Source organism: Equus przewalskii, chromosome 6 (assembly GCF_037783145.1).
Source record: "Equus przewalskii isolate Varuska chromosome 6, EquPr2, whole genome shotgun sequence".
NCBI classification, from domain to species: Eukaryota; Metazoa; Chordata; class Mammalia; order Perissodactyla; family Equidae; genus Equus; species Equus przewalskii.
In genome coordinates this window covers 88,790,929-88,818,817 of record NC_091836.1, presented here as the reverse complement: position 1 = coordinate 88,818,817, position 27,889 = coordinate 88,790,929, and the positions used below count along the sequence as shown (strand labels likewise).

Sequence of the window (27,889 nt, the reverse complement as noted above, 5' to 3'; positions counted from 1 at the left end):
TGTTCCACTCCATCCACTCTCGGTGAACGGCGCCAGCATCCACCCCACCACCCAGGATCCTTCTAACCTCTCCCTCATCTCACCCCCATCCTGATCAGCACCCAAATGCTAGCAATGCTCCCTCCTTAAGTTTCTCAAATGAATCTAGTTTCTCCACTCCCCACCACCTACCCCAGATACTAAGTTTGTTCAGGCCACCACCATCCCTACATTTTAGTCTACCAGAACTTCCTAACTTGTCTCCATGTTCTGGTCTCAATCCTATCCAGTCCTTCCCCATACAACAGTCAGACATGTTTTATTATGTGCAAATATGAGGCCCTGCTTTAAAACCATTATGGCTCGCTAATGCCCTCAGAACATAGTCCAAAGTCCTTAATTCAGCACACAAGGCCATGCATGTGGCCCCTTCCTTATCTCTCCGGCTTCGAACTCACCAATTCCTGTGCATTCACTCCCCCTCCCGAACATTCCCACCTCCACATATACTCTAGCCATGCTTTCTCTCTTGCTTCCGGGATTTGCATATACTCTTCTCCTCTCCAGGATCACTCAGCCACTCCTTTCCCCGGCAATCTCCCACCCTATATACCCATCAGTCTCAAGTTGGGCCTGACTTCCCCCAAAAAAGTTGTTCGTGACCTCTAACACTGGTGAACTTCCCTCATTGTGTCTGTCGTACCCCGGACCCAGCCCTGACTGAGTACAAATCACATTTTATCTCAGTTGCTCATTTCATGACACATCTCTCCTGCTGTAACCTCCATAAGGGTAGGGACTATGTCTATTCACAATTTTATCTCCAGCCCCAAGCTCAGTGCCTCTCTGGGCTTATTGTTAGGAACAACAAATTATTCTAGAATTAATGAGCCTCCAGCTGTAGCAAAAACTAATCAAATTTCTTGTGTCCCAGATAGGAGTTCTTTTTGCTATTCAATACAATTTCAAACATTAAAAGCAGATAACAACGCAATCAGAATAAAAACAGCAACAATAACAAAAGAATAGAGAATCAATACAATTTTCTAGATAGATCCCCTTTCTCCCTCCACTTAAAAAAAATTATCCCTGATCATCTTTTAGGCCTCAATTTTCTCGATAAATCAGTTGACCATGACTCATTGGTCCTAATGATGTGGATTCCCCAAGTCACTTGTACGGGGAGACTACACCTCCAAGGGCCTGGAATTCCTATCTAATAAACTCCCAAACGCAGCTGCCGCCAACTTGGCAAGACGGCTTGCTCCAGAGTGACAGTTCTGCTAAATGCGCTGCCATCAAATCTGCCATCTGCTTCCCGGCCCAGGCTTGGAAGCAAAGAAATAGACTTTTCTCCCTCATTTTGCCCCTTGCCACCCCTGTGATGGTACGAGCACACTTGCTACCCTGTCCTCAGATGTTACCTGACTCCTCTCTTCCTCTGCCTGACTCCCCAGCACTCCTAAGTGGAGACAGGAACGTCTTCTTGTTTACCTTCACACCACACACGGGGACACAGCCATCTCTCAAAGCCACCTGTCTGGTATAAAATTAAATGTCCACTGAACTTTATGCCCTCACATAGCAGGCTGTTTAAGGGGCTGTGAATGATGTCAACATGGTGCCACATGCCTCAGCCATTGGCAGTTCGGCCCTGACGCAGGACACGTATATGATTACAATAACAGTATCAATGAAACTATCTTAGGACAGCTTTTAGGATCTCCACTGGAGGTCCCAAGAATTCCCCCTGCTTTCTCATATTCACCCTGCTTCTCTGAGAGTGGCCCCCGTCCCCTGTCACTACCCTCCATATGCCTAACATCAGTCCTCATTATCCAACCTCTTGATCTACAGCCAAAAGGCTTTTTGTGATGTCTGAGGAAATTCAAGCATAAGGTGAGTCAGGCTCCAGTGCCTTTGGCTGGGGCATTTGGGACTCCATTCCAACAGCTTTCGGTAGGAGTAGAAATGTAAATGGATACCTGAAGCCCTTCATGCCACACTGGAGACATGCAAACCAGAATCTTTCACAGTGTCCAACCATGAAATTGAAACCCAGCACCAACACACACTTCTCCACGATGTCAGAAACAAATGTACTGGGATTTACAGAAACAGTTATGCGGTTCTATGTTTTTGCACCCGCAGACATCTGGCCCTCCAAATTTGGACCTGATTTCTCTATTGCAATGATCGGACGCTTTGCCATTTGGGTGCACACTGAATAAACAATTGACAGGTATGCGTTGCCCCCCCGCCCCCCACGTCAGATGTGGACGCGAGGTCACTCTGTCTTTATTTAGGTATTTGTACCCTGCACACATGCCAGCCATCCCTGGGCACTCAGCAGCTTAGAATATCTAAATCAGCACTCGTATTGGGCTTAAGGAAAGTGGCAGATCAGGAAGGCTGAACGCCCAAGCATCCTTCCTCCCTCGGTGAGTTCATTCACAGATCTGGTTTCAGATACCACCTCTCTGAGCAAGGCGCCCACATCAGACTGGTTGTCCCTCAGGCATCTCCAACTCACGTACTGCAAACAGAATGCATCGCTCCCTGAACTACTTCTTCCACCTGCTTCATTTCTGTTAATCACGCTGTGAGTCTCCCCGGGCTCTTGTTCAAAACTTGGCAACTCCTCCCTTACAGACGCTCTGTTCCTGATTCATCTGTCTCATGCAAAAACGTGCTTATGGAGTACCCACCATGAGCCAGGTATTTTGGCTGTCACTCACATCTATCCCTTCCTTTTCATCTCCCCAGGCAGTGCCTGCCTGCCTGCCAGCCTCCTCACCTCCACCTGGAATATGCCTGAATTCCATACCCGGGCCCTGCTGCCAGCTCCTGTGGTGCAGTGGCCTATGGAAAAGCACTTCTTTGATTATGCCACCACCCTGCTTTAAAATCTTACTTTTCCATACCCAAACTAATGCTGTGTTTACTTCCATGATTCTGCAAGAGCAATTCCCTTTGGCAGGCGTGTTCTTACCCACTTTGTACACATGGCAAGCTCCTATTCATTTGTCAACACCCTACTCAGCTGTTATTTCCCCTATGAAGTTTTCCTAACACACACATGCACACATTTCTGATGGAGTCATCACTCCCTTCTCCCTGCTACTCTGCATCTGATGTAGTGCACATGTTACATGACCCTCTCTGCCCTAACAAGACGGTGCACGCTCCTCCCTGGACAGTGGGTGCAGAAGAGACAGGTTAAGAGGATGGGCTCTGGAGCCAGACTACATGGGTTTTATTTTGGCTCCACCTAGGCTGGGAGACCTTGGACAAGTTACTTCTCTTCTCTGTGCTTCACTTCCTCATCAGTGAAACGGGGAAAGCAGTGGGGCCTACAACTTTGGGTTGTTGGAGGAACTAAATGAATTAATACACATAAAAGGGCTTAACGTAGTGCCTGACACAGAATGAATGATGTATATGCGTCCACTGTTGTATGCAGAGGTAAGGACAGTGTTTGGGAGAGGAGCTCAGTAGGGATGACTGGATGAATTTTATGGAATACGATTGTCATCATCCATCCTCAAGCCACCTATGCCTTTATTTCTATTTCTAACCCACAAAAACCCTCTGGTACCATCAAACAGACCATTTCCCTTTCTCTCTGCCACCTCTATTCCTTTGTAAATGCTGCTGGGCATAGCTAAAGATCCCCTCTCCATCCTCCTCCCTCTCCCCCTTCTCTGATAGTTCTCGAATCTGTCCACCAAAAGAATGCAGATTCCAGGACACCTCTGTCTGATTTAGGAGGTCGGAGTGGAGCCCTGGAAATCTCTAGTTTAAGAGGTTCACCAGGTGATTCTAAGAGGCAACTCGGTATGTCCGATGCCTTGAATAGAGCAGACACTCAACAAATGTTTGAGGAATGAAACTCCAGCATGCCCACAACCAGGGAATCTAGAAGTCCTCCTGAGCTTCCCCTGACGCCTCCCAGAGAGAACCTCCTACTATCAGGCCCTGTTACCTCCACCGTGAAAACCCCCCAAACTCCCTTGCTCCCGGAGACGGCCTGAGTGTTCGGGCCTTTCAATCAGAATAGGACCAAGCACTTTTCACAGGCAATGAACCGTGTTCTAGAGAACACAGACTCTAGACAAAGTTCTTTCCTATTTCAAAACAGATACTTCATCCTTAAGTGCTACGGCTCCTGAGGCCATGACAAGCGCATGAACACTCAAGAAGTCAGCAACAAAACAATCTGCTTTTTCATATCGGCTCCTTTTGTCTGAGTCAGGTCAATACCTTTCCTGCAAGTCCCTACAATACTGCCCCACCCACCCCAGAGAGTAGCGTAGGAGATTGTACCTGAAAGGGACAACCAAAGTGAATAGTCTCCATCCTTTCTCTGATGTGAAGATACCTGAAAATTTCTAGAAATTCTACAAACTAATATTAGAACTTTGCTTTAGCAAATCTCATTCTCCTCTCCTCCACCCCACTGTTCAACCTGCCATGGTCATCTTGCAGAAGGCTAGAAATATGTAGCTTGGCTCCACTTCCTCCAGGAGCACCCAGGCCTACCACCAATGTCCTCCCCTGCTCTCACAGCTGTTCTTCTGTTCTAACAGTGCCCCATCCATACGCCTAATGTGACCACACTCACAACTCTGGATGCTGGAAATCACATCTCTAACTTGAAAGTGAGCCCTCTGAAGAAGAGAGCGCTCTTTATCACTCTCCCAGCCACCAGCACTCAGTGACTGCCTACCGCATATTTCTATGAAGAACTAGTGAGAAATGAAAACCCTCCAGGCCAGAGGTTCTCAACCTTTTAATGACCATTGGTGACTTGTATCATTTCTTTTTAAGTTATTTTTTGAGTTAGTGGTCTTAATAATTTATTTGTATTACCACTTTATTGAACTATAAACTTATCAAACTACCAATCAGAGCTGCTGAGAAAATTAGTGCTACCTACCTAAATTGCTAGGAATTCCAAACAAACACAAAAACAAACTGATGTTTTAGTTAGCTTGTATATCAGTATCTTGGTAAAATTGGGTAATTTTCTGAAATACTTATAAAATTTAAGATTCTCAAGTGAATTATAATAAAGAAAAATGACTATCCCATACACTTTTAATGAGAGGACAATTTGATGATATGTATCAGGGTCTTGAAAATGTCAGTGTACTGGCCCAGTAATTCTACTCTGGAGAATTCTATCTTAAGAAAATACAAAATACAAAAACATGTTTTCTCTATAAAACATGTTATTGAAGAGTAACTTTTAATAGTGAAATTTGATCATTGGGGAATGATCAAATAAGTTATGCAACAGTCAAAGAATAAAATTCTATGAAGCTCATTAAAATGAGGTTTACACAGAGTTTTTAAAAACACAGTAATACTTGGGGCCAGCCTGGTGGCCAAGTGGTTAAGTTTGCACACTCTGCTTTGGCGGCCTGGGGTTCTTGGGTTCGGATCCCAGGTGTGGACCTACACACCACTCATCAAGCCATGCTGTGGTGGCATCCCACACACAAAACAGAGGAAGATTGGCACAGATGTTAGCTCAGGGCCAATCTTTCTCACGAAAAGCAAAAACAAAAACAAAACCACCACAGTAATACACTTAAGTGATAATGGTAAGTCAACAAAGCAGGGTAAAAATTATTTGTACAATAAAATCTCAACTGTAGACAAAATATAAATTAAAGGAATGAAATCTACTAAAATTTCAAGACTGGTTGTTTCCAAGTGGTGGTATTTCCAACAACGGTACCCTTCTCTGTGTTTTCAAATGTCACACAATAAGCACAATGTTTTTATAATTAGAGAAAATCAAAAGGTTAAAACACGAAGCAGGTGAAGGACTCATCTAGCCCCACGTCCAAATAACAACTTCCAAGAGACAGCATTCACAGATCTGACCAGGGAACTCAAAATAATGCATTAAAAATCTCATATTTTGTAAACAAATTCCAATTCGTTTTTCAACTTTTTTCCTCTGCTATTATATAGAATATCAAGATTGGAAAAAATTAATGTGTACCTACTTGCAACTATCTTTCCATCAGGAAATCAAACTATCATGTCAACACTGGGGCACTTAAACTATCCATATTGCCAGACATGACTTCCAAACGCTCTTGGGAAAGAAACAAGAAAATTTCTCTTTTTAGATCAACTCCAAGCACATTCTCTTGAGTAATGGGTGTAGTGTGCTAACCTTGAAAAGAAGGAATATTCCAAAGTTCCCTTTGAAAGAGTTCAAAGGTCTGAGCAGGTGTGACCAGACCAACTAGCCCCTCTTCCACTGCCATATCAGGTAACATGCTGTTCTTGGCAAAAAGCTAGAACACTGTGTTTTGAAAACCTAATGATGTTGGCAGTTTTTGGAGGAGAAATTATCTTGAAAATTATCTGTAGGATATCACGTTTCTAACCTAAGCTCTCCTTTCCTACAGAAGATCATACGGTTTGATGAAAAGACTACAGGCTTTGTAGTCAGATGGGACTAGTTTTAGATCTCACCTTTGCCACTCACCAGTCTTGGTAAGTTAACTTCCCTAAGCCTAAGCTGCCTGTAAAATAGAGATAATAATCATCCCCAGCTACCGGATTGCGGTGCGGAGTCAATCAGCTAACAGAATTAAAGCACCAAGCATGGCACCCAGCACTGACCGAGCATTCTAATGACATCTCTGACTCTTACTGCTTGTCTCAAGGTTCATTTCACTATTTCATTTGAAATAGCGCCCTTTGCAATGCAGAGGAAAAAGGATTTTTAAATCATTATATAACCTGGAAAAGCCAACTTTGAAAGAATTACTTCAGTATTTTTGCAGAAGTTTATCCTGAAATTCCTAACAAGGCCTTTTAACAGTGGGAAATCTGGCCAAGACCTTAGAAGGCCAAAACACAGGATTTGGCCCTTAATTTGATCATTGAGAATGAGGGGGCCAAAGCATGCGGAGCTTTGGGGTCATGACTTTACAGATCAATCCCCCATTACCAGTTGTTTGACCCTAGAGAAGTGACTTAATCCCTGTGAACACCAGTTTCTTCTACACAGAATAGGAAGAAGAATAGTAATTAGGGTTGATGTGGGGATTATTTTTTTAAGTAGCAGCCTATGTAAAGCGTCTGCCACATCACAGGTGATTAAAATACAGCAGCTCTTCAGGGCGGAGCAAAATGGCGGGGTGAGCTGACCCAGGATTCTCTCCCTTCCAAAATACAACAAAAGATTGGAAGAACTGAATTTCAGAGAACAAACATAATGCCAGCTCGTTAGAGACCTACAATACCAAGAAGGCGGAGATCATAAACCTAGCTTTACACCTTCGGAGGCGCGGGAACGGTAGGAGAGAACATCGCTCCCTCCCCTAGAGTCTGCGATCGCTGCGGGGCTGGTCGGGAAGGAGCAGGGTAGGGGCCGTGCGACCGGGGGATCATCCAGGACTCCTGCCGCTGATTCAGTGGAGACCCGCCGACAGGGGCAAAGCTTCCGTCCATGGGGACCCCATAAATCAAGGGCCTTGGGAGACCAGAGAACAGAACTGATCTGAACCCAGACCGGCGCGTGTGAGTAACAGCCCCTCCCCCACAACAAAGCCAGTGGGTGCAGCCATCTTGCCGCGAAGGCAGAGAGCCAACACGCTGCTCTCAACCCCCATCTAGTGGTGACAGGCTGTAACTGCAACTGAATTCTACCACCATGAGAAAAAACCACTCCTCTACCATCCAGCAATTTATAAAAGCCCCAGACCAGAAGGAAAACAATAAAAACACAGAATTAAGTCCGGAGGACTTGAAATTAGGTAAACTAAGCGATAATGAATTCAGAGCAGCTATAATCAAAAAACTCAATGAGGTAGAGAGAAAGATAGAGAAACAAGCCGAGTTCTGGAATTACTTCACAAAAGAGATTGAAATCATAAGGAAGAATCAAACAGAATTACTTGAGATGAAAAACACAATGGACCAGATAAAACAGAATACGGATTCCCTGAATGCCCGTGTAGACAACATAGAGGAGAAAATTAGCATAATCGAGGCTGAATGGCGCCAGACAGAAGAAGAAAGAGAACTAAGAATTTTAAAAAATGAGGAAAATCTCCGAGAGATAATGGATTCAATGAGGAGTAAGAACATAAGGATCATAGGAATTCCCGAGAATATGGAAAAGGAAAATGGAGCAGAAAGTGTGCTTAACGAAATTATTGAAGAGAACTTCCCAAATCTAGGGATCAATGGAGAAATGTGTGTAGAGGAGGGTTTTAGATCTCCTAGATTTGTCAATGTAAAAAGACCTACTGCAAGGCACATAGTAGTAAAGTTGGCAAATAGGAATGATAAGGAGAGAATACTCAGGGAAGTAAGGAAAAAAAAGAGAATAACCTATAAAGGAGCCCCTATCAGACTGTCAGCGAATTTCTCTACAGAAACCCTACAAGCTAGGAGAGAATGGAGTAATCTATTCAAAGCTTTAAAGGATAAAAACCTTCAGCCAAGAATACTCTATCCAGCAAGAATTTCCTTCAGATATGAGGGAGAAATTAAATCTTTTCCAGACAAACAAAAGTTAAGGGAATTTGTAACTAAAAGCCCTCCATTACAAGAAATCCTCAAGAAGGCTCTCATACTTGAAAAAAGGAAAAAGGGAGAAAGGGGACACAATCCGCAGACTAGGGAGACCGATGGATAGAACCAGAACAGGATAGCAAATATTCAATTATAGCGTTAGGGTAAAGGTAAGGAAACTACCAAAACAAGGATGATCTTAGCACTCTAACTACAAATGAATAAGACGAGCTGGAATAAAAAATGAAAATAATTATTTAGGAGGGGAAGAGCAAAGGGTCTAAATCAGTATTGGTCAAATAGGTAAGAGACCACCAGAGAATAGACTATATTATACACGAGATTCTAAATACAAACTTCAAGGTAGACACTAAAATAAAGTACAGAACAGAGTCACAAATCATAAATAAGGAAAAATCTAAGAAACCCAGCATAAGAAATTGCAGTATTAAATGGGTAGTCTAAAGCAAACAGGAAAAGAAACGCAAGAAAACAAGATAATGAGCGAAAGATTAACAGCATTAAGTCCACATGCATCAATAATCACTCTCAATGTGAACAGATTGAACTCTCCAATAAAAAGACACAGAGTGGCAAAATGGATTAAAGAACACGATCCAACAATTTGTTGCCTCCAGGAAACACACCTCAGCCCCAAGGACAAACACAGACTCAGGGTGAAGGGGTGGAGGACAATACTTCAAGCAAATAGCAGGGAAAAAAAGGCAGGTGTAGCAATTCTCATATCAGACCAAGTGGATTTCAAAATAAGACAGGTAAAGAGAGACACAGAGGGACAATATATAATGATCAAAGGGACACTTCATCAAGAAGAAATAACGCTTATAAATATCTACACACCCAACACAGGAGCACCAAGATTCATAAAGCAACTATTAACAGACCTAAAGGAAGATGTTAAAAACAACACAATAACAGTAGGGGACCTCAACACCCCACTCACATCAATGGACAGATCATCCAGACAGAAAATCAACAAGGAAATAGTGGAGCTGAATGAAAAACTAAAACAATTGGACTTAATAGACATATATTGATCACTCCACCCTGAAAGAGCTGAATACACATTCTTCTCAAATGCACATGGAACATTCTCTAGGATAGACCATATGTTGGGAAACAAGGCAAACCTCTACAAATTTTAAAAAATTGAAATAATAACAAGCATCTTCTCAGATCATAGTGCTATAAGGCTAGAAATTAATTGCAAGAAAAAAGCTGAGAAAGGCACAAAGATGTGGAGACTAAACAACACACTACTGAACAAGCAATGGATCATTGAAGAAATTAAAGAAGAAATAAAAAAGTACCTGGAAACAAATGAAAATGATAGCATGCCATACCAACTCATATGGGATACAGCAAAAGCTGTATTAAGAGGAAAATTCATCACAATACAGGCACATCTTAACGAACAAGAAAAATCCCAAATAAGCAACCTTAAAGCACACCTAACTGAACTAGAGAAAAAAGAACAAATGAAGCCCAAAGTCAGCAGAAGGAGCGAAATAATAAAAATCAGAGCAGAAATAAATACTATTGAAACGAAAAAGGCAGTAGAAAGGATCAATGAGACAAAGAGCTGGTTTTTTGAGAAGATAAATAAAACTGACAAACCACTAGCCAGACTTACAAAGAAAAAAAGGGAGAAAGCTCAAATAAACAAAATCAGAAATGAAAGAGGATAAATAACAACAGACTCTGCAGAAATAGAACAGATTACAAAAGAATACTACAAACAACTATATGCCAACAGAGTGGATAACCTAGAGGAAATGGATAAATTCTTGGACTCCTACAATCTCCCAAAGCTCACTCAAGAAGAGGCAGACAATTTGAACAGACCAATCACAAGGAAAGAGATTGAAACAGCAATCAAAAACATCCCAAAGAATAAAACCCCAGGACCAGATGGCTTTCCTGGGGAATTCTACCAAACTTTCAGAGAGGATTTAATACCTATCCTTTTCAAGCTATTCCAAAAAATTAGGGAAGATGGAACACTTCCTAACACATTCTATGAGGCCAACATCACACTGATACCAAAACCTAACAAGGACACCACGAAAAAAGAGAACTACAGGCCAATATCACTGATGAACATAGATGCAAAAATTCTAAACAAAATTTTGGCAACCAGAATTCAGCAATTCATCAAAAGAATCATACATCAGGATCAGGTGGGATTCATACCAGGGACACAGGGATGGTTCAACATCCACAAATCAATCAACGTGATACACCACATCAACAAACTGAGGAATAAAAACCACATGATCATCTCAATAGATGCAGAGAAGGCATTTGACAAGATCCGACAGCCATTTATGATAAAAACCCTGAACAAAACGGGCATAGAAGGAAACTACCTCAACATAATAAAGGCCATATATGACAAACCCATAGCCAACATCATACTCAATGGGCAAAAACTGAACCCCATCCCCCTGAAAACAGGAACAAGACTAGGATGCCCTCTATCACCACTCTTATTTAACATAGTACTGGAGGTCCTGGCCAGTGCAATCAGGCAAGAAAAAGGAATAAAAGGAATCCAAATAGGGAGGGAAGAAGTGAAACTCTCGCTGTTTGCAGACGACATGATCTTATATATAGAAAACCCCAAAGAATCCATTGGAAAACTGTTAGAAGTAATCAACAACTACAGCAAAGTTGCAGGGTATAAAATCAATTTGCATAAATCAGTAGCATTTCTATACTCCAGTAATGAACCAACAGAAAAAGAACTCAAGAATACAATACCATTCACAATTGCAACAAAAAGAATAAAATACTTTGGGGTAAATTTAACTAAGGAAGTGAAGGACCTATATAATGAAAATTACAAGGCCTTTCTGAGAGAATTGGATGACGACATAAGGAGATGGAAAGACATTCCATGTACATGGATTGGAAGAATAAACATAGTTAAAATGTCCATTCTACCTAAAGCAATCTACAGATTCAACGCCATCCCAATCAGAATCCCAATGACATTCTTTACAGAATTAGAACAAAGAATCCTAAAATTCATATGGAGCAACAAAAGACCCCGAATTTCTAAAGCAATCCTGAGAAAAAAGAACAAAACGGGAGGCATCACAATCCCTGACTTCAAAACATACTACAAAGCTACAGTAATCAAAACAGCATGGTACTGGTACAAAAACAGGTGCACAGATCAATGGAACAGAATTGAAAGCCCAGAAACAAAACCACACATCTATGGACTGCTTATCTTTGACAAAGGAGCTGAGGGCACACAATGGAGAAAAGAAAGTCTTTTCAACAAATGGTGCTGGGAAAACTGGAAAGCCACATGTAAAAGAATGAAAATTGACCATTCTTTTTCACCATTCACCAAAATAAACTCAAAATGGATTAAAGACCTAAAGGTGAGACCTGAAACCATAAGGCTTCTGGAAGAAAACGTAGGCAGTACACTCTTTGACATCAGTATTAAAAGGATCTTTTCGGACACCATGCCTTCTCAGAGAAGGGAAACAATAGAAAGAATAAACAAATGGGACTTCATCAGATTAAAGAGCTTCTTCAAGGCAAATGAAAACAGGATTGAAACAAAAAAACAACCCACTAACTGGGAAAAAATATTTGCAAGTCATATATCTGACAAAGGCTTAATATCCTTAATATATAAAGAACTCTCGCAACTCAACCACAAAACATCAAACAACCCAAACAAAAAATGGGCTGGAGACATGAACAGACATTTCTCCAAAGAAGATATACTGATGGCCAATAGGCACACGAAAAGATGCTCATCATCGCTGATCATCAGGGAAATGCAAACCAAAACTACACTAAGATATCACCTTACACCTGTTAGAATGACAAAAATATCTAAAACTAATAGCAACAGATGTTGGAGAGGTTGCAAAGAAAAAGGAACCCTCATACACTGCTGGTGGGAATGCAAACTGGTGCAGCCACTATGGAAAACAGTATGGAGATTCCTCAAAAAATTAAAAATAGAACTACCATACGATCCAGCCATCCCACTACTGGGTATTTATCCAAAGAGCTTGAAGTCAGCAATCCCAAAGGCCCTATGCACCCCAATGTTTATTGCAGCACTGTTTACCATAGCCAAGACGTGGAAGCAACCTAAGTGCCCATCAACAGACGAATGGATAAAGAAGATGTGGTACATATATACAATGGAATACTACTCAGCTGCAAAACAGAACAAAATCATTCCATTTGCAATAACATGGATGGACCTTGAGAGAATTATGTTAAGTGAAATAAGCCAGCAAGAGAAGGATAATCTGTGTATGACTCCACTCATATGAGGAATTTAAAATTATGGACTAGGAGCAGTTTAGTGGATACCAGGGGAAAGGTGGGGTGGGGGGTGGGCACAAAGGGTGAAGTGGTGCACCTACAACATGACTGACAAACATTAACGTACAACTGAAATTTCACAAGATTGTAACCTATCATTAACTCAATAAAAAAAAAGAATCAAAAAAATTACAGCAGCTCTTATCATACATTTAATATTACATCAACTGCTGGTGCTTTATTTCATCAATGTTAATCAGTTGGGGCCTGAAAAACAGAGCGGGAAAATAAATCTCAAAGCAGAGAGGGCCACTCTGACCCTCAGTCAGTACTTACGTCGGCAGACCTTACAGCACTGGCCGGCAACGTGCACAGGGAGGGAGTCTGGGGAGCAATTGAGAGGGGGACAAGACATCCTCCGACATTCCACAGCGCCGCTCTGAGGAAGGAAGGACAGGGAACGGAATCTCACAGGTGCCCTTGGAAAGTTCCTGTTGTAGAGAAAGCTCCCATCGCATCCCAGAAACCGCATCAGGGAAACAGAAGCAGTGTGAGGAATTCCCCGTCCACTCCAGGACCACAAATCATGTCTTCTCTCCAGCCCGAATGAACCCGTGCCACCTCAATTACTTTTCTGATATACATCACTGGCTTCATTCCACCTGCCCATGTGGGCTAAGAAGATTAGGCAGAAAACAAAAAGCCTATTTTTACAAGAACATAAATAACCCCTCTTGCAGGCCCTGTCAATCATTGTTGAGGCTCTAACAATCCATTTTGTATTTTCCCAGACAAACAATGGCACTCTTCAGATATTTATCAAATAATTTCAACTGGACAGGGTCTACTAATTTGGGGTGGGGGGAGGCTCTTAGAATTCTCTGAAAAAGATGAAGGAGTATACAAAAGATGGATACCCTTCGTGGGGAGGGGAGGTGCCTTGTAATTCTCTGAAACAGATGATGGATACCTTGTGAAACACTATGAAAGCACCCCAAAGCTAGTTAAAGCCCTTTTAAAATTTATTTTAGCAGAGCGAAATTGTGAATGAAGCTAACCATTAGGTTGTGTGAAAACTGAAGGAGTCACTCCCTCCCTCTAGTACTCCAACCTCCAACCTCCAAACAGTAAGCTTCTTCATAATAATATTAGATATTAGACTGTGCTGTCCTGGGAAAGCAGAATTTAATTTCCAAGTGCTTATGTATGAAATGACGCTTTTCCAGCTTCCTTCTCAATTGTGCAGATTACTAAGTAGGCACTTAGTAAAAGGGGAATCCTTTTCGGAGGGGGCCTTTTATATTAAAGAGCCAGATGACACGATAACTAGAGAAACCACGCCCCTAGAACTGGCTTTGTTGCATTCATTTATAAAGAGCCTTACTTTGCACGTGCAGTTCCTACAGTGATCGCCATCAACCCAGGAGTCCTGGTCTCTATAGAGCAGTCCACTCACTTGACAGGTCTTCTCGCAGTGGCAGTTTTCCAATTGACTAAGTCGTGTCTCTGCATAATTTAGCTGCAAACAAGAGTTACTAGATGTAATTTCTGTAATTCAATTGCATTGTCCTAACAAAGCTAATAGCAACAAGAAAAAAAAATCCAAGTAGGAGGAGAAAAAAACGCTCAGAGCAGCTGACTCTTAGCCAGATCTGTTTTGTGTGTTTTGGGTTTTTTGTCTTTTTTTTTCCAACACGAGGTAGAATCATTCTAAATTGAAGACATATTGGTTCCCATGGCATAATGAGCACCAAATGAAACATTAAACTGTATCCAGGGACCTCATGGGTGTTCATAAACGTGTGTGCTTTCAGCTCAAGCCACACAGAAACACTCGTGATGAATGGTATTCTCAAGGACTCATTACAATGCTTACAGGAGATCTAATCAGGAACTCCAGCACACTTACATTTATCTCCCACCATCCTCTCCATGCTCTTCACACACTAACCAGAGAGCCATGGTTTACAAGCTGGGAAGTTCCCACTTCCTCTCTTATGAAAAATTCTGGGGAGCTGGGGCCAGAAAAAGTCAGAGGAGGATCTGATTTTTCCCCAGCTCATGATCCCGTAAACACAAGGCCCCAGGAATCTACTTTGGTGTCCAGACAACAGTCAGAAGAGGCAACCAAAGCCCCAGGGGAGATCAGGATTTTGTAAAAGAAACTTTTTCACTTTTCTAGGTCACCCAACTGTCATCCTTGATCACAGAATCTTAGAATCTGATTTGAAAGGGGTTATCAAGTTGGAACGTTCTCACAAGTAACCCCTTCAAGTGATGATCCAGCCTCTGTTCTCACATCTGCAGTGGTGAGACCCTCATTACTATCCAAGGAAAGCCACTTTTTTTTTTGCTAGCTCTGGACGTTTGAAACGTCTTTCTTGGCTTGAGCTGTGCAATCTCCCTCCCTCTTTCCTATGAGATCTAGTTTTGCCTTGTAACCCATCCCAAGCAAGTCCAACGCCTCTTCAAACATTTGAGGTCATTCTGTCCTCAGGCCTGCTCCTGACCACCTGCAGCACCACCAGGTTCCCCCATAGCTCCCTCATGGTAGCCTTCCCATCCCCTCTCCTGATCACTTTCCAAGCAGCCAACTCCGGTTCACCTTCAAAAACGTGGTGCAGAAAAAATGAACTTTGGTATGACCTCTCTATTGTCACATACATACTAAGGAGTAAGTCAACCCAATAGTGATATTATGCTTCTCCCCTTTTCCTTACTTAGGGACTGCCATGATTGAAAAACAAATACCACTTCGTTAAAAATCATCAAACAGTTTCTCTTCTTCTTAATCATACTTATACCTGCATGTCTTCAGTATTTTCCCCACATAGGAGATCAAGTCAATTTCTAATCCAACTAAGACCATTTCAAGCCAATATTTTAGATACAATGATTGAACCTGGATAATGACGACTCTCCTCGTCTTTCTACATTGACTACAGTTCTATTCCATACATGCTCCTCTCGATTATTCGTAAGAGTGCTACTCTCTAGAAATGGAATCCATATGTAATTCCAACCTTGCTTGTGTCACTTATTCCATCCTCTTCCTCTAAACTTTTGGAATTTCTCAAGAAAATTTGTTCCTTGTCTGCCTTTTGTGGATGGTACCAATGGGCAGGGAAAGAACAAATAGGATCCCAGATAAACCATATGCACCATAAGAAGCCCTGAAGAAACAGAGTTGACTATGCCTGAAATATTAGCTTCCTGTGACTTCTCTAGTACACCTGATCTTTCAAAAATTCAGGTTACATTTAAATCTCCAGTCTGATCAAAGAGCTTCTAGAATCTATGGTAATTAAGTTCTTTGGGAATTCATTGGGAAACAGATAAAGTACACTTCAAAGAGTTCAGTAAGGTCAAATGACCAAAACTATATATAGGTGAGATCAAAGGGAGTGACAACTGAGCCCCTATCACCTAGACTTCATGTCTATAGCCCCATCAGTTCCTGCGTAAGGTAGTGATTGACATATGACCTTGGATTGAACAAGAACAAGTTGAACTTGATCCGCATCCTTCCCAAAAGTGGCTCAGAAGCGGGTATCAGCTTGTGAGAGCAAACGTGCCTGTCTCACTCTGAAAATCTGGAACAATTCTGGGGTCTGTATTATTCTAATAAGGGAACTTCTTAGGGACTAAATGACCCAAAAGGCAATCCTGTCTCTATCCAAGTTTCTTGAAAACTCAGGAGGGTGCCTAAGGGTGATATTGGCCATTTCAAGTACTGTCCAACAAGGCTGAGCTATGCTTACCTACAAACTCAATTCCAAGGAAACGATTCAGTTTGAATATAATGGAAGCTATTCTCAGGGCTGATTTTGTTTCTCTTCTGAACTTTGTTTTTATTTTTCAATATATTTAGCCTTTTCTGACAACATTGAAAAGCTCTAATCTCTGTAATAATAGGAGTGCATCAGACAGACACAAAGGCAAAGGGATATTAAGGCAAAAAGCTAATTTTTCAAAGGCACTTAATATGTAATCTTGCCTCTGACTCTCCCCCTGCTAAATCCTATAGCAACAATAAAGGAGAAAAATAACTCTGAATCGAAAAATGAATTACATTTTCTGTCACTGGTATTAGCATGCTGAATTTACACAAATTCATTTTCAACAGCTATTCCTACACTACCTGCCATTTTCTCCAAAAACGCCTGCAGATCCAAAATAGATACGGTATCAAATCTACATCCCTATTCTGTCCTACCTCGGTGCGTGCATTTATCTAAGCAACCAGAGACCAAATCATTTATTCTTAGCCCTACACATTCAAAGATAGACAGCAGAGGCCTTTTGCACAGTAAGAGGTCAACGAATGGATCTGAGTACATTAGTCGTGTGGTGGATTGCCTTTTTTTTCCCCTTTGAAATACTATTTATTTGGCATTTTCTATATGGAAGGGAAAAGAAATCTTCTATTGTGTTAAACCTTTAAACTTAATTGAAAAATCACTATTGAGCTCCTCGAAACAATGAAAGTCTCAAAATTAAATATGTTACAAGCTGAAATGCCATTTCGAGTGCTGCTTGATTTGCATAAATAGATTTGTCAAAGATTTACACAGAAGTAATCAAGAAATTCCCAGTCTCCAGCATCTCTTCTTCCTGAGCTTGAAGGCAGAATGTGATTACAGCACAGGTGGGACGTGAGAGCAGTACAGAGCCTGATCCTACAGCCCTGGCTCAACAGGTGGGCGGCGCCCACAATGTCAGGACTGCCTGGGAAAACTTCCAGAGTAAGCCAGAGGCTTGGTGGTCTCTAGTGGGCCATTTAGGAGAAGCAGCAGGGGACAGCCTCCCTGCGCCTTCTCCACCTTGAAAAGGTATGGTTTCACCAGGATGCTTCAAGAGAGCTCTTATGTATCCTGACCTCTGTCACCTGAAGGTGCGTGTAAGCTGCTGCCATGATCTGTCCTGCACCAAGAAAGAGCTGAGTCACTCCCCATCTCACCCTGAAAGGAGAAAAAGAGCACTGAGCCCTCCTCAGCAGACCCCCAGGCTGATCTGACGTCTGCATCTGTTGGGTTTGATCTGATTTTGACTACTGACTCCTGTCCAGCTCATGCACTGGGCTTGCTCTCTGGTAGGATTCCATGGCTTCCACATGACCAAAGTGTGAGGACTCCCTGCTGCTTTCCAAGACCCCCTAGCACCTAGCTCCAGCCCAGGGCCCTGACAGCAACTCTCATGGAATCTTTATAAAAACCAAGAATAACTATCACCATTTTACATAAGGGGAAACTGCACTGGACTTGTTCCAGGCTACAAACAATCAAGGAAGTGATAAAAATTGGATTTAGAATCAGCTCATTCTGACTCCAAAGCCCACTCTCTTTCTCCACCATGATCTATATGACTAATGCCTATTTTAATCATAGCTGCTGGGCTACTCCAACCAAACCCCCAAATCCATGAGGTCAGTCTTTCCACCATAGGCATATTTAACTAGGGGCAAAGCCTGAGTCCAGATGGACCTGACGCCACAGAATCCCCTTACACACAGGAACCATATTTGCCTTCCTGTTTGGCTCATCTCTCCACACCCACCTCCTTCACTCTGCCAAGGGTGAATTACACTCTGCTTCTATGAAGATGGCAGACTCGACAACCCGAAAGACTTCACCAATTGAACCAACTAAAATGCTGATAAAATATATAAAAACTTTTAAAAATCACAGAGCTGACACAAAAGGAAGAAAGCCACAGTGGCCAAAACAAAGTGCCAGCTAGGGATCCAGGGAGGCAGGTGAGCACTAAAGCCAACCTGCAGGCTGAAGGTTTCTGCTGAAGCAGGGGGCCCTCGAGCTCCCACCCTGATGGCTGCACAGTGTGCAACAGGGAGCAGTTAGAGAGCAGGGTCTGGCCAAGATCAGGTGTCTTAAAGGAAACTCCTACATAAAGCTGGGGTCCCAAAGGGCTGGACTCTTAGTTCAAGAGTGAGCAAAAAGGAAAAAGACTTACACAAAGCACAGAACGATCTTCCTATTCAGGCTTTGGTACCAGCCAGGGGAAACCTCTTCCATGAGAACTCAAAGAATTCTTTCCTGAGAATTCCCCTGTCCTCTCCTAGGTCTGTAGTCTGATTCTGAGCAGTCTCTGTGGTCTGAAAACCCTTATGGAGATAATTTCATATAAGATGGCCCTGCCTGGTCCCGACAGAAGCACACGCTATGTGAACCAGGACTCAGAAAATCCCCACGCTCCAAGGAAAACAGCAGCTATAACCAAAAGGGTGACTAAGAGGCCTTGCTCCCCACTGAGCTTCTGCGTGCAAAAGCTGCTGGAAGCTCTGTGCTCACGTTTCCCTCCACCAGGCGCCATCTGGACACGCATTCCTCTTTTCCTCTCCTTTGATCTTCTCCTTATTCTTCTTGCTGATATCTCCCTCCCCCTGCTGGTAGCATCCACCTCCCCCTCTCCTTCAGTCATTCCTTCTTTACAGCTTTTCTCTCTCTAATTCTCTCTTCTCCAACTACAACCTGTCAGTCATGATTCGACTTTCAGAATCTGAGTTTTAGTCCCAGCTCTGCCATCTACTATCTTGGGAAAAGTTTCATAGCCTTCTTGGAATTCAGTCTTCTCATCTGGAAAGTGGGCTAATAACAAGCTCACAGGATTGTTGTGAGGATTAAAAAGTGGCAGTGAGTATGAGGAGTTTAAGCACTGTAACCAGTAAATGCTCAATAAGTATTACCTGGTATGAGCGACTTGCCAGCTTCTTCTAGATCAGAGGTTCACAAAGTAAGGCCCAGAGACCAAATCTGGCCCGCCGCTTGTTTTTATATGGCCTGTGAGCTAAGAATGACTTTTACGTTTTTAGCGGTTATATTTTAAATGATTATATTTAAATGAAGTATATACATAATAGTCTCAATTTAGCTTCTTGGCCTCAAAAGACTAAAATTTACTAACTGGCCCTTTACAGAAAAAGTTTGCCAACTCCCATCCTAGATCATCACAGAATCCAAACTGTGCAGTGAAAATGGAAGCACTCAGTTTTCTAATTATAATTCTATTCACGAGCTGGAAGACACAGACTTATAAATCTTCCCAAGTGCCAGAGGGGGGGTTAGAAGGTGGATTAAACCATTTTCTGCTTGCAATTGCCCACAATTAAATATCTTCTGCCTCACAAATGCCCATTTTACATAATAATGTTTTGAGGACAGAGCTCAATGTGGCTCCTAGATAATGTGTGACTAAAAAGAGAAAAATGTCATTCTCTGCAAGAGGAAAGAAAGAGAAAGGAAAGGGCATCCTGGAAGCCAGGGAACGGAGAACTGTGATCATCTAAGGCTGACTGAGTGGCATGTTTCTTGTTCCAAAAATTTGGTAGCAAGCTAAAATATAATTAACAGTATTGAGATCAAGCTGCTCCAGACAAGATGAAATAAAAACCTCTTATGTGCCACAAGCTGGGAAGGCAAATCATTGCCCGCGTTTCACATTTCCACTGTCCTCTGAAGAGGAAAGCTAGTGTTACAGCTCTCCAGTCTCAGATTCTCTCTGACTAAAATGTTCCGTCTCTCCTTCCCAGAAAAACGGGACTTGGCCAAAACCCTCGTTTGAAATAGAAACGTTATCTTCAGCAGCACAATCTAAGGTCCAAAATACAGCTCTGCCTCCCAAACACTTACCTATCCACCTATTGTCTTCCACATGCCAAGGCTGATGGCAAGGAGCATTCATAGCCGCAGGTGGAATAGGATTAATGTATCATTTTCACTGTTATTAAAATCCTTCCTTTCACAAACTATAACGTCTCTTAGGCCCAACCTAATTCTTTCTTCGCCCTAGGCTGGAACTCATGTCCATGACTGACTGGTATCATAACAACAGCATTAGCCACACCTTCTATTTATTCGGTAGCTTTCTTTACAAGGCTCAGGGATCTCCTTTATGAACATATATCAAAGCCCCTAATTGTTTACATTTCTGGCTCTGCCACTCGACATGAACAGCTCTGGGATGGAGCATCACGTCTTGTCCATCATTGCCTCCTTTGTGCCTGACACAGTGCCTGGCACATAGCAGGTCCTCAGAAGATTCTTGTTAAGAGGATGAAAGAGAGGAGAAAAAGATGCAGAATCATAAAACTGAAGGTGTTCAAAGGCAGACTTTGCCTCCTTCACTACTTAACTCAGGATCAGTCCTGAAATGAATCATATATTAGAAATATGATCTAATGCCTTCCTATGACAGTAATCTGTTCCTAACAATAGCTATTTTGCCACTTCTGATTATTCCCAATTATTCTTACATCCAAATGCATTAGCTTATAAGCAGCAGTGGCTCTGACCATACATCATCTCAGTGTTACTAGTTTCATAGCCAATGGGCAAATTCCTTTTCCACTCGAAGGGAATCTACAGAGACATATATTGCCTCTTCCACACATTTTTCAAGTAAACATTCTGATATAGCCTAATAGTATCAAAGACGAAAATGGTTATGTTTACTATAGGCAGTCCTATTCCAAGTGAGAATAAACCATTTTATAGTAACAGATTGCAAATGCCAAAGCTAAAAATGTTTCCATTATAGCATATCACTCTAAATTCCAGACAGGACAGAGACAGAAATGAAACATCACACGTGAAATTTAGATACCTACTTTCGCAGTCATCTTGGCCAGAAGCTCTTGTAAATCCATGATTCCTTGCACCAGGCTTAAGAAATCACTGCACGTTGGGCAAGCTCAACAAAGAAAATATAAAATAGATGTTGATAGAGTGCTAATATAAGAAAGACATTTTTCAAACACTACTTGTTCGTCTATGTAGAAGGGTTTCTGCTTTCCTGGTTAAGGATTACTTTGAAATTAGAGTGAAGGCACAGAGGATTTCAGGGGTAGAGTTTCCCTTTTATTAGTAAGCAAAAAAGAAACCAACAGGAAAAAAGGACTGTTAACTGAAAAGAAAGACAACCTGACATTTTTAAATTAAAATTAAACCTTCGTTTTTATTGAGAGGTGGCTAAAGAAATGTGAATTATTATAGAAGAGGAAAAAGTAAATTCACATCCAAGTTAAGAAGTGTAAAGAATAGTGTGTATGTATATATGCGTGTACCTATAGTTATCTTAAACATATCTTTCTGTATCAATTTGTAGAAAACTGCCAATGTAATCTTTTTTACCTTCATATTTTAATTCTATAAATAATATATAAGCTTTTTAAAAGTTCAAAGACACAGAAGAATACAGTATAAATATAAGTTTTCTCATTATTCCCCACCACCTTAGAAGTCAACACACAGAAGTCTGCATGTATCTTTCCTGACGTTTCTCTGATATTATCAATAAGTTATATAAATTAAAAATTCACAAATGCTTTAAGTTGCTACTTACTGCGATTCAGGTTCGGACACTGTGTTATGTATCCATTCGGCATGAAGATGATTTTTCCATCTTGGATGATTCCCTTGATAACAGAAGAGAGAGGCAGGAATCAAGATTATAGTTTCCAGTCCAAATGGCTCTTGTGAAGTCACATGCTCTCTACAAGGTAGATTATTTTTTAACAAGACTGATAGCCTCATTCAAAAGTTGAGTTGGAGGGCCAGCCTGGTAGTATAGCAATGAAGTTTGTGCACTCTGCTTCAGCGACCTGGGGTTTGCTGGTTTGGATCCCAGGCACAGACCTATGCACTGGTTATCAAGCCACATTGTGGTGGGCATCCCACATATAAAACAGAGGAAGATGGACACAGATGTCAGCTCGGGGCCAATCTTCCTCAACAAAAAAAGGAGGATTGGCAGCAGATGTTAGTTTGGGGCTAATCTTCCTCAAAAAAGAAAAGGAAAAAAGTTGAGTTGGCCTTAAATCCACACTGAACTACTCCAAACCATCCTCTTCTAGAAATCTTGAAATGTACCTTCTTCTTAAGAAAGCTATAATTAGTTACCACTGGTTGATGCTAACAACATCATAGCACTAAGTAAACATCAGTAAATGGTCTTAAACTTTCAAACTAAAAAGGCAGTAACAATTCTCCTCAATTCCCTGGTCATCCCAGAACATTAAATATTACTGATTCACAGGATTTTTTTAAGTGGGAGAAAGAGACAATAGAAACACATTAGACTAAAATGTTTTATTGATTCATTTAGTTAAGGAAATAAAATTAGACATGGGAAAAATTTCATAACAATCTTTGCTCTCAGCTAATTGAGTAACATGAGTCTTTGCTGGTGAGTCTTAAGACTAGCTCAAAATTTCACTGTGAGTAAAAAGTGGTCTTTTAATTCTGTAACAGTCTAGAAGAACAGCCCTAATTTAAGAACATCAATGGGGCTGCCATCTCTCAATGAAAATATTGACTTGGCTTTTGGATTTTTCAAGTTAAATTTCAAGATTCTGTTTTTAGGGGCTTTTTTCCCCCCTGATTTGATGGAAGAGATATACAAAACAGACGGAAGATGTGGAAGCTGGTCCAGAATATTGAGCTCAATTTATAAATAAAATATAGGCTTAAGATAGTGCTGCAAGTCTTTCAGAGGGAGTAGCATTTAACATTTATGTGCTCATCTTCTAAACAGCAGAAAGTCATCAGCAAATGCTGTTTCTGCTTATTATTTCAAGATAAAATATTAATTGGAAATATTAATAGAAATAACGGGATCACAGGACTTCTTCCTCAGAATTAGATACATTCATTAACCTCTTCCTCTTTGAGGATGACGCAGCGCTTGTGATTACAAGAGGAGACAGCCTCACTGTGGGGAGCAAGCCCCTGCCACTGCTCCTTAATATGAATTCATAATCTCTTACAGGGAATTCCAGGGAGCAATTAATGGAGCACAATCTACGTGAATCAGCTTCTTCCTGGTATGAAAAGTTGCTCAGTTTTTCAAAGCAAATTAACTCCTTTGAGAGGCCAGGACACCTTTCAAGCACATGTGAGAAATTTGAGAAAAGCCTGGGATTGGAAGTCAGGGGACCTGGGCTCAAGTTCTTTTCCATTTCTAGCTAGAAATTAGACAATAAGTCAACCACCTTTCCCGAGCTTCAGTTGCTTCATCTGGAAAAAGAAGCACCGTATGCAAAAGCTAAGGATCCCCCCAGCACTTAAGTGCTGGGTCAACAAAACAGGTGTCCACACTGAAATTGGCACAGTTTTGATCTCTGGGCTTTTGCTATCTCTCAAGTTAAAAGAACAAATTCAATCAAGGACAAAGTTATAGATTTCAACCAAAGAAAGACCATCATAGAAAACTGAATATCACGTTAGAAAACATCTAATCAGGTTGAATATGGATGAATTTAGAGTGACCAACTATCCAAGTTTGCCCAGGACTTAGGGATTTCAGTGGGAAAAGTGAGAGACTCCAGGCAAACCAGGACAGCCAGTCATCCCAGGTGATGCAGATGTGATGAAAGCACATGGACCAGGAAGGGATCAGGTCCATCTACTGCCTGTTTATCAGAAGACCCTGAATCATTGTTATTTTTTTATCAGCCATGGAAAGAGCACTCAGAAGTGCCCTCAGGTAGATTTGTTGTAGAATTAATTACTTTTCCAAAAACAGATGGAAAACCCATTTGAAATGGATATCTCATCCACTCATCATGTAGAAACACAACATAATGCACAGCAGTTTTCCTTTTGCTTCTTTTCTTTTTTAAGGGACTCCGATTTTGTTATGTTATCAATTACAAATTGCCTCTCTCACACCTTTCTCCTACCTGCCTCCTTCCTCACTTCTCTGTCTTTCCGCTTTTAATCTCTGGCACATACATGTGTGTTACACAGATCATTAGATGAAGGTCAATGATGTTGACTTGAACAAAAACAGAAATAAGAGCTGAGAGCTTCTCGATGGCTATTAATACAAAAACTCAAAACACTTGGTATTTTTCTAAGGAAAGGTCACAAGGGTCAGCCCACATGCTGGCATGAAAACTTGTTCTTGCCAAATGAATCAAGATGGGAATGTTAATTTACTTGAATGGATGTAATTCCATGCTAGATTAAAAGAAGGGTGGCAATATACTGTACCAAAGCTCAGTGTAACCCAAAGAAGTCTGAGCGTATGTGACTATACACGTAAATACATACACGTGTATATATCCAGCACGCTTCCCAGAGCAAAAACCAGAAGGTCTTGCATTGAATTGCCATATGGACTATTTGGTGCCCAGACATTTGTCAATAAAAGAAGCTTTTACTAAGCATGTAGTTTTCTTTAGAAAGTTTCATACTCTATATAAAGTATAAAACTAGAAAATACAAAGAAGCTTGATCAGCCTTATTTCTCCTAGAAAAATCATCCATGAGGATTTCTATAGATGAAAATGTGCCTTCAAGCACTGCAACTTCCCCCAAAGGAGATGAAATAAGGGATAAAAAGATAGAATTTCTATTATTTCTCCTCATTTAACTTTAAAGGAATCTACACTTAACTGAAAAATGTGACTTTAGCTGGGTCTATGCTAGCTGATGGCATTTGATCTCATTTTTTCAGACCTATGCTTTATTTTTTATCATTCATTGTGGCAGTTTCTCAAACTTCGAGTTTCTTAAGAATCCCCTCGAGTATCTGTTTAAGATTCAGATTCCAGGGTTAACCCAAGATTCCATTTCACCAGGGTTGGAGTGGGCCCAGGAATCTTCATTTTTAAACGCTGTCCCAGATGATTCCAATGAAAGGTCAAGGGGCCCCACTTTGACAGACCCTGCTCTATTGTCAATCATTTGTTTCTTTTGAAACAGAAGGGTTTACTCTCTAAAAGTTCACAGTGGTGCAAAGAGCACCCAAATCCAACAGATGAATAGAGTGAGACCTCACTGATTTAGAAAGGAATGGCAACCAACAGAATTATCAGACTATAAACATCACAAAGGCAAAAATCAGATATTTTCATCTCAGTGTCCCCTTCATAGTATATTTCACACAGTAAGCACAAAAAATACTTTAAAGGCACCAAACTCCTGAAAACTATGAATTACGCTATACTGAACAATATAATTTTCAGAGCTGTAAGAGCCTGTGAAGATCATGCGGGGTATTAGTTTTTAAACTAGGGATACACATCAGAATTTTAGAGGAGACTAGGGGAGGACAGTCTTGTATATTTTGACAAAGCTTCTGAGATGATTTAGATATGCCCAATGAGGACAGCTGATCTAGGGCCAGATTATCTGTCATTCGACCTATGACAAACCCAGGGCTTCAATATTTTAAGTGCCTTTCCTAAAGCACACCTTAACCCTAGGCCGTAAACTACAGGTCTACAAACTCCAAAACCCGTGCTGGGCCACTACAACATGCTGCAAGTCAAAATGCATCATTTGAGAGAGCCCCATGGTTACGTCAGCTAACAAGATGTTGTTGCAAGGAGGTCCTATTATCAAAATGAGGTTCTATCTCAATTGCCTTAATGGATAGATACCAACCAACCGTACATAAGGAATTATTTGCATTAGATGGGAACAGTTTGCTAAAACAGTTTTTCAGTGCTGAAAACAGAGGTCCTTTAAGGGAGCCTAATAGTGCCCCCTGCAATCTTATTTATACTATTAATTTGGTGAACAATCCAATCCGTTTTCTCATTGTTACTGCAATGCTAAACCGCAGCTGATCTGAGGATCTAAATAAATCCCTATGGTGCAGAACCCAAATTGATAAGCTTTTACTATTAGTACTGATGAAAGGGAGAAAAATGGATATTTTTCCCCTTGTTAAATCCACTTGTTGCCACGCTCCACCTGCTGCACTCAGCTCACCAGGCACTGAAAAATACATTTGCATCAGGTACGTTGTACAGGATGGGTTTTTGTTTGGGGAACCAATGCCTATTGTTGCCATTATTCCGAGAACATTTCTCATTTCACAGTAAGAAATATAGGAAGATGCAATGAAATAGAAAAGAAGATTAGAAAAATAATGCCATTAGGACCCTCTGATGTAAGGAATAACTAAGATTAGGCAAGCTCTTCCAACACTCTGAGCTTTCTGATAGAAATGAAAGCAGCTTTGCCGCCAAACAAATGCTAATTCATTTTTAGCGCTCTTATTTCCCCGCAGATCTCTGTTTACATTGAAGAAAATGGTTCTGTTTTTTTGTATGCTAAAACACTGAAACAAATTGCTTTGAAAGGGAAAGGCAGTAGGAAGAGTTCCTACCGGGCATGTAAATATAAGGATGAAGATGTGTTCGGTTTATCAACTGGCAAGGACACAAGCTTTAGCAACAGGCTAACAAAAATTAAGACTTGAAACTCACAAGGAAGATTTCCAAAGTGCAAAGAATTATGGATGTCTGCCCTGAAGTCAGTTAATAAAATATTCCAGCTTGCACAAAAGCCAAGAAAGACACTTGTCGACTTTCATTATGATCAATAAAAGCTGTCAGCTCATTAGCATATCGTTAGCTGTCCTGCTGTTTCCAGAATCTTGATGCACAAAAATATTAATCTACAAACATATAAGATTCCCCAGCTCTGAGACTTTGACTTTCTGCATGCAAGGAAAAATAAGAATTAGAGATGGGAGGAACCCAAAAGAGCTGCTCTTCCTATGTGCCTATAAACATATGTTTACCATCTGTGGAATTATGGGAACCAGCTGAGGTAAAAACAACAGCTGTGGCATAAGAAAAAAATTGTAATCAATTTCACTTCCCACTGACAGCTCAGCTGTTAAGGAGACAGTGATGTCCAGGTAAGGGAAACGTTTCAGACCCAAATTCACCAGACAGAGAGAGAGAAAGAGAGAGAGACACACAGACAGACAGACAGACAGACACACAGACACAGAGCCTCGGCCTCTGTGAAGACTTTGGATGGGAATTCTCCTTGAGGTATCAACTACTTAGAAACTGTCGGAACGCCCACGCCACAGAAGCATCCTATAACTCACTGCGGTTCAGCTAGGCTTGCTCTTTATGTCCCTACCCTCTGAAATAGTAACAGCATCATCAGCTTCGAATGCATCAAAAGGAAATTGAGTGGTAGTCAACCTGGATAAGGATAATCTATGACAATCACAAGATTCAGATAAGCCTATCACTACTGGCCAGCTA

General features: G+C 41.2%; 1 protein-coding gene across 4 annotated transcripts in view; it reads right to left on the bottom strand.

The window, feature by feature from the left end:
• The window catches only part of NELL1 (neural EGFL like 1), a 750,804-nt gene that overhangs the window by 558,096 nt on the left and 164,819 nt on the right, over positions 1-27,889 (bottom strand). For all 4 annotated transcript variants that reach the window (XM_070624514.1, XM_070624512.1, XM_070624513.1 and 1 more), the window contains exons 6-9: positions 22,213-22,285; positions 21,479-21,561; positions 14,240-14,374; positions 13,192-13,294 (exon numbers count right to left, since the gene is read on the bottom strand). In XM_070624514.1, the coding sequence (XP_070480615.1) occupies positions 13,192-13,294; positions 14,240-14,374; positions 21,479-21,561; positions 22,213-22,285 (394 nt within the window). The remainder of the gene's footprint in view (positions 1-13,191; positions 13,295-14,239; positions 14,375-21,478; positions 21,562-22,212; positions 22,286-27,889) is intronic.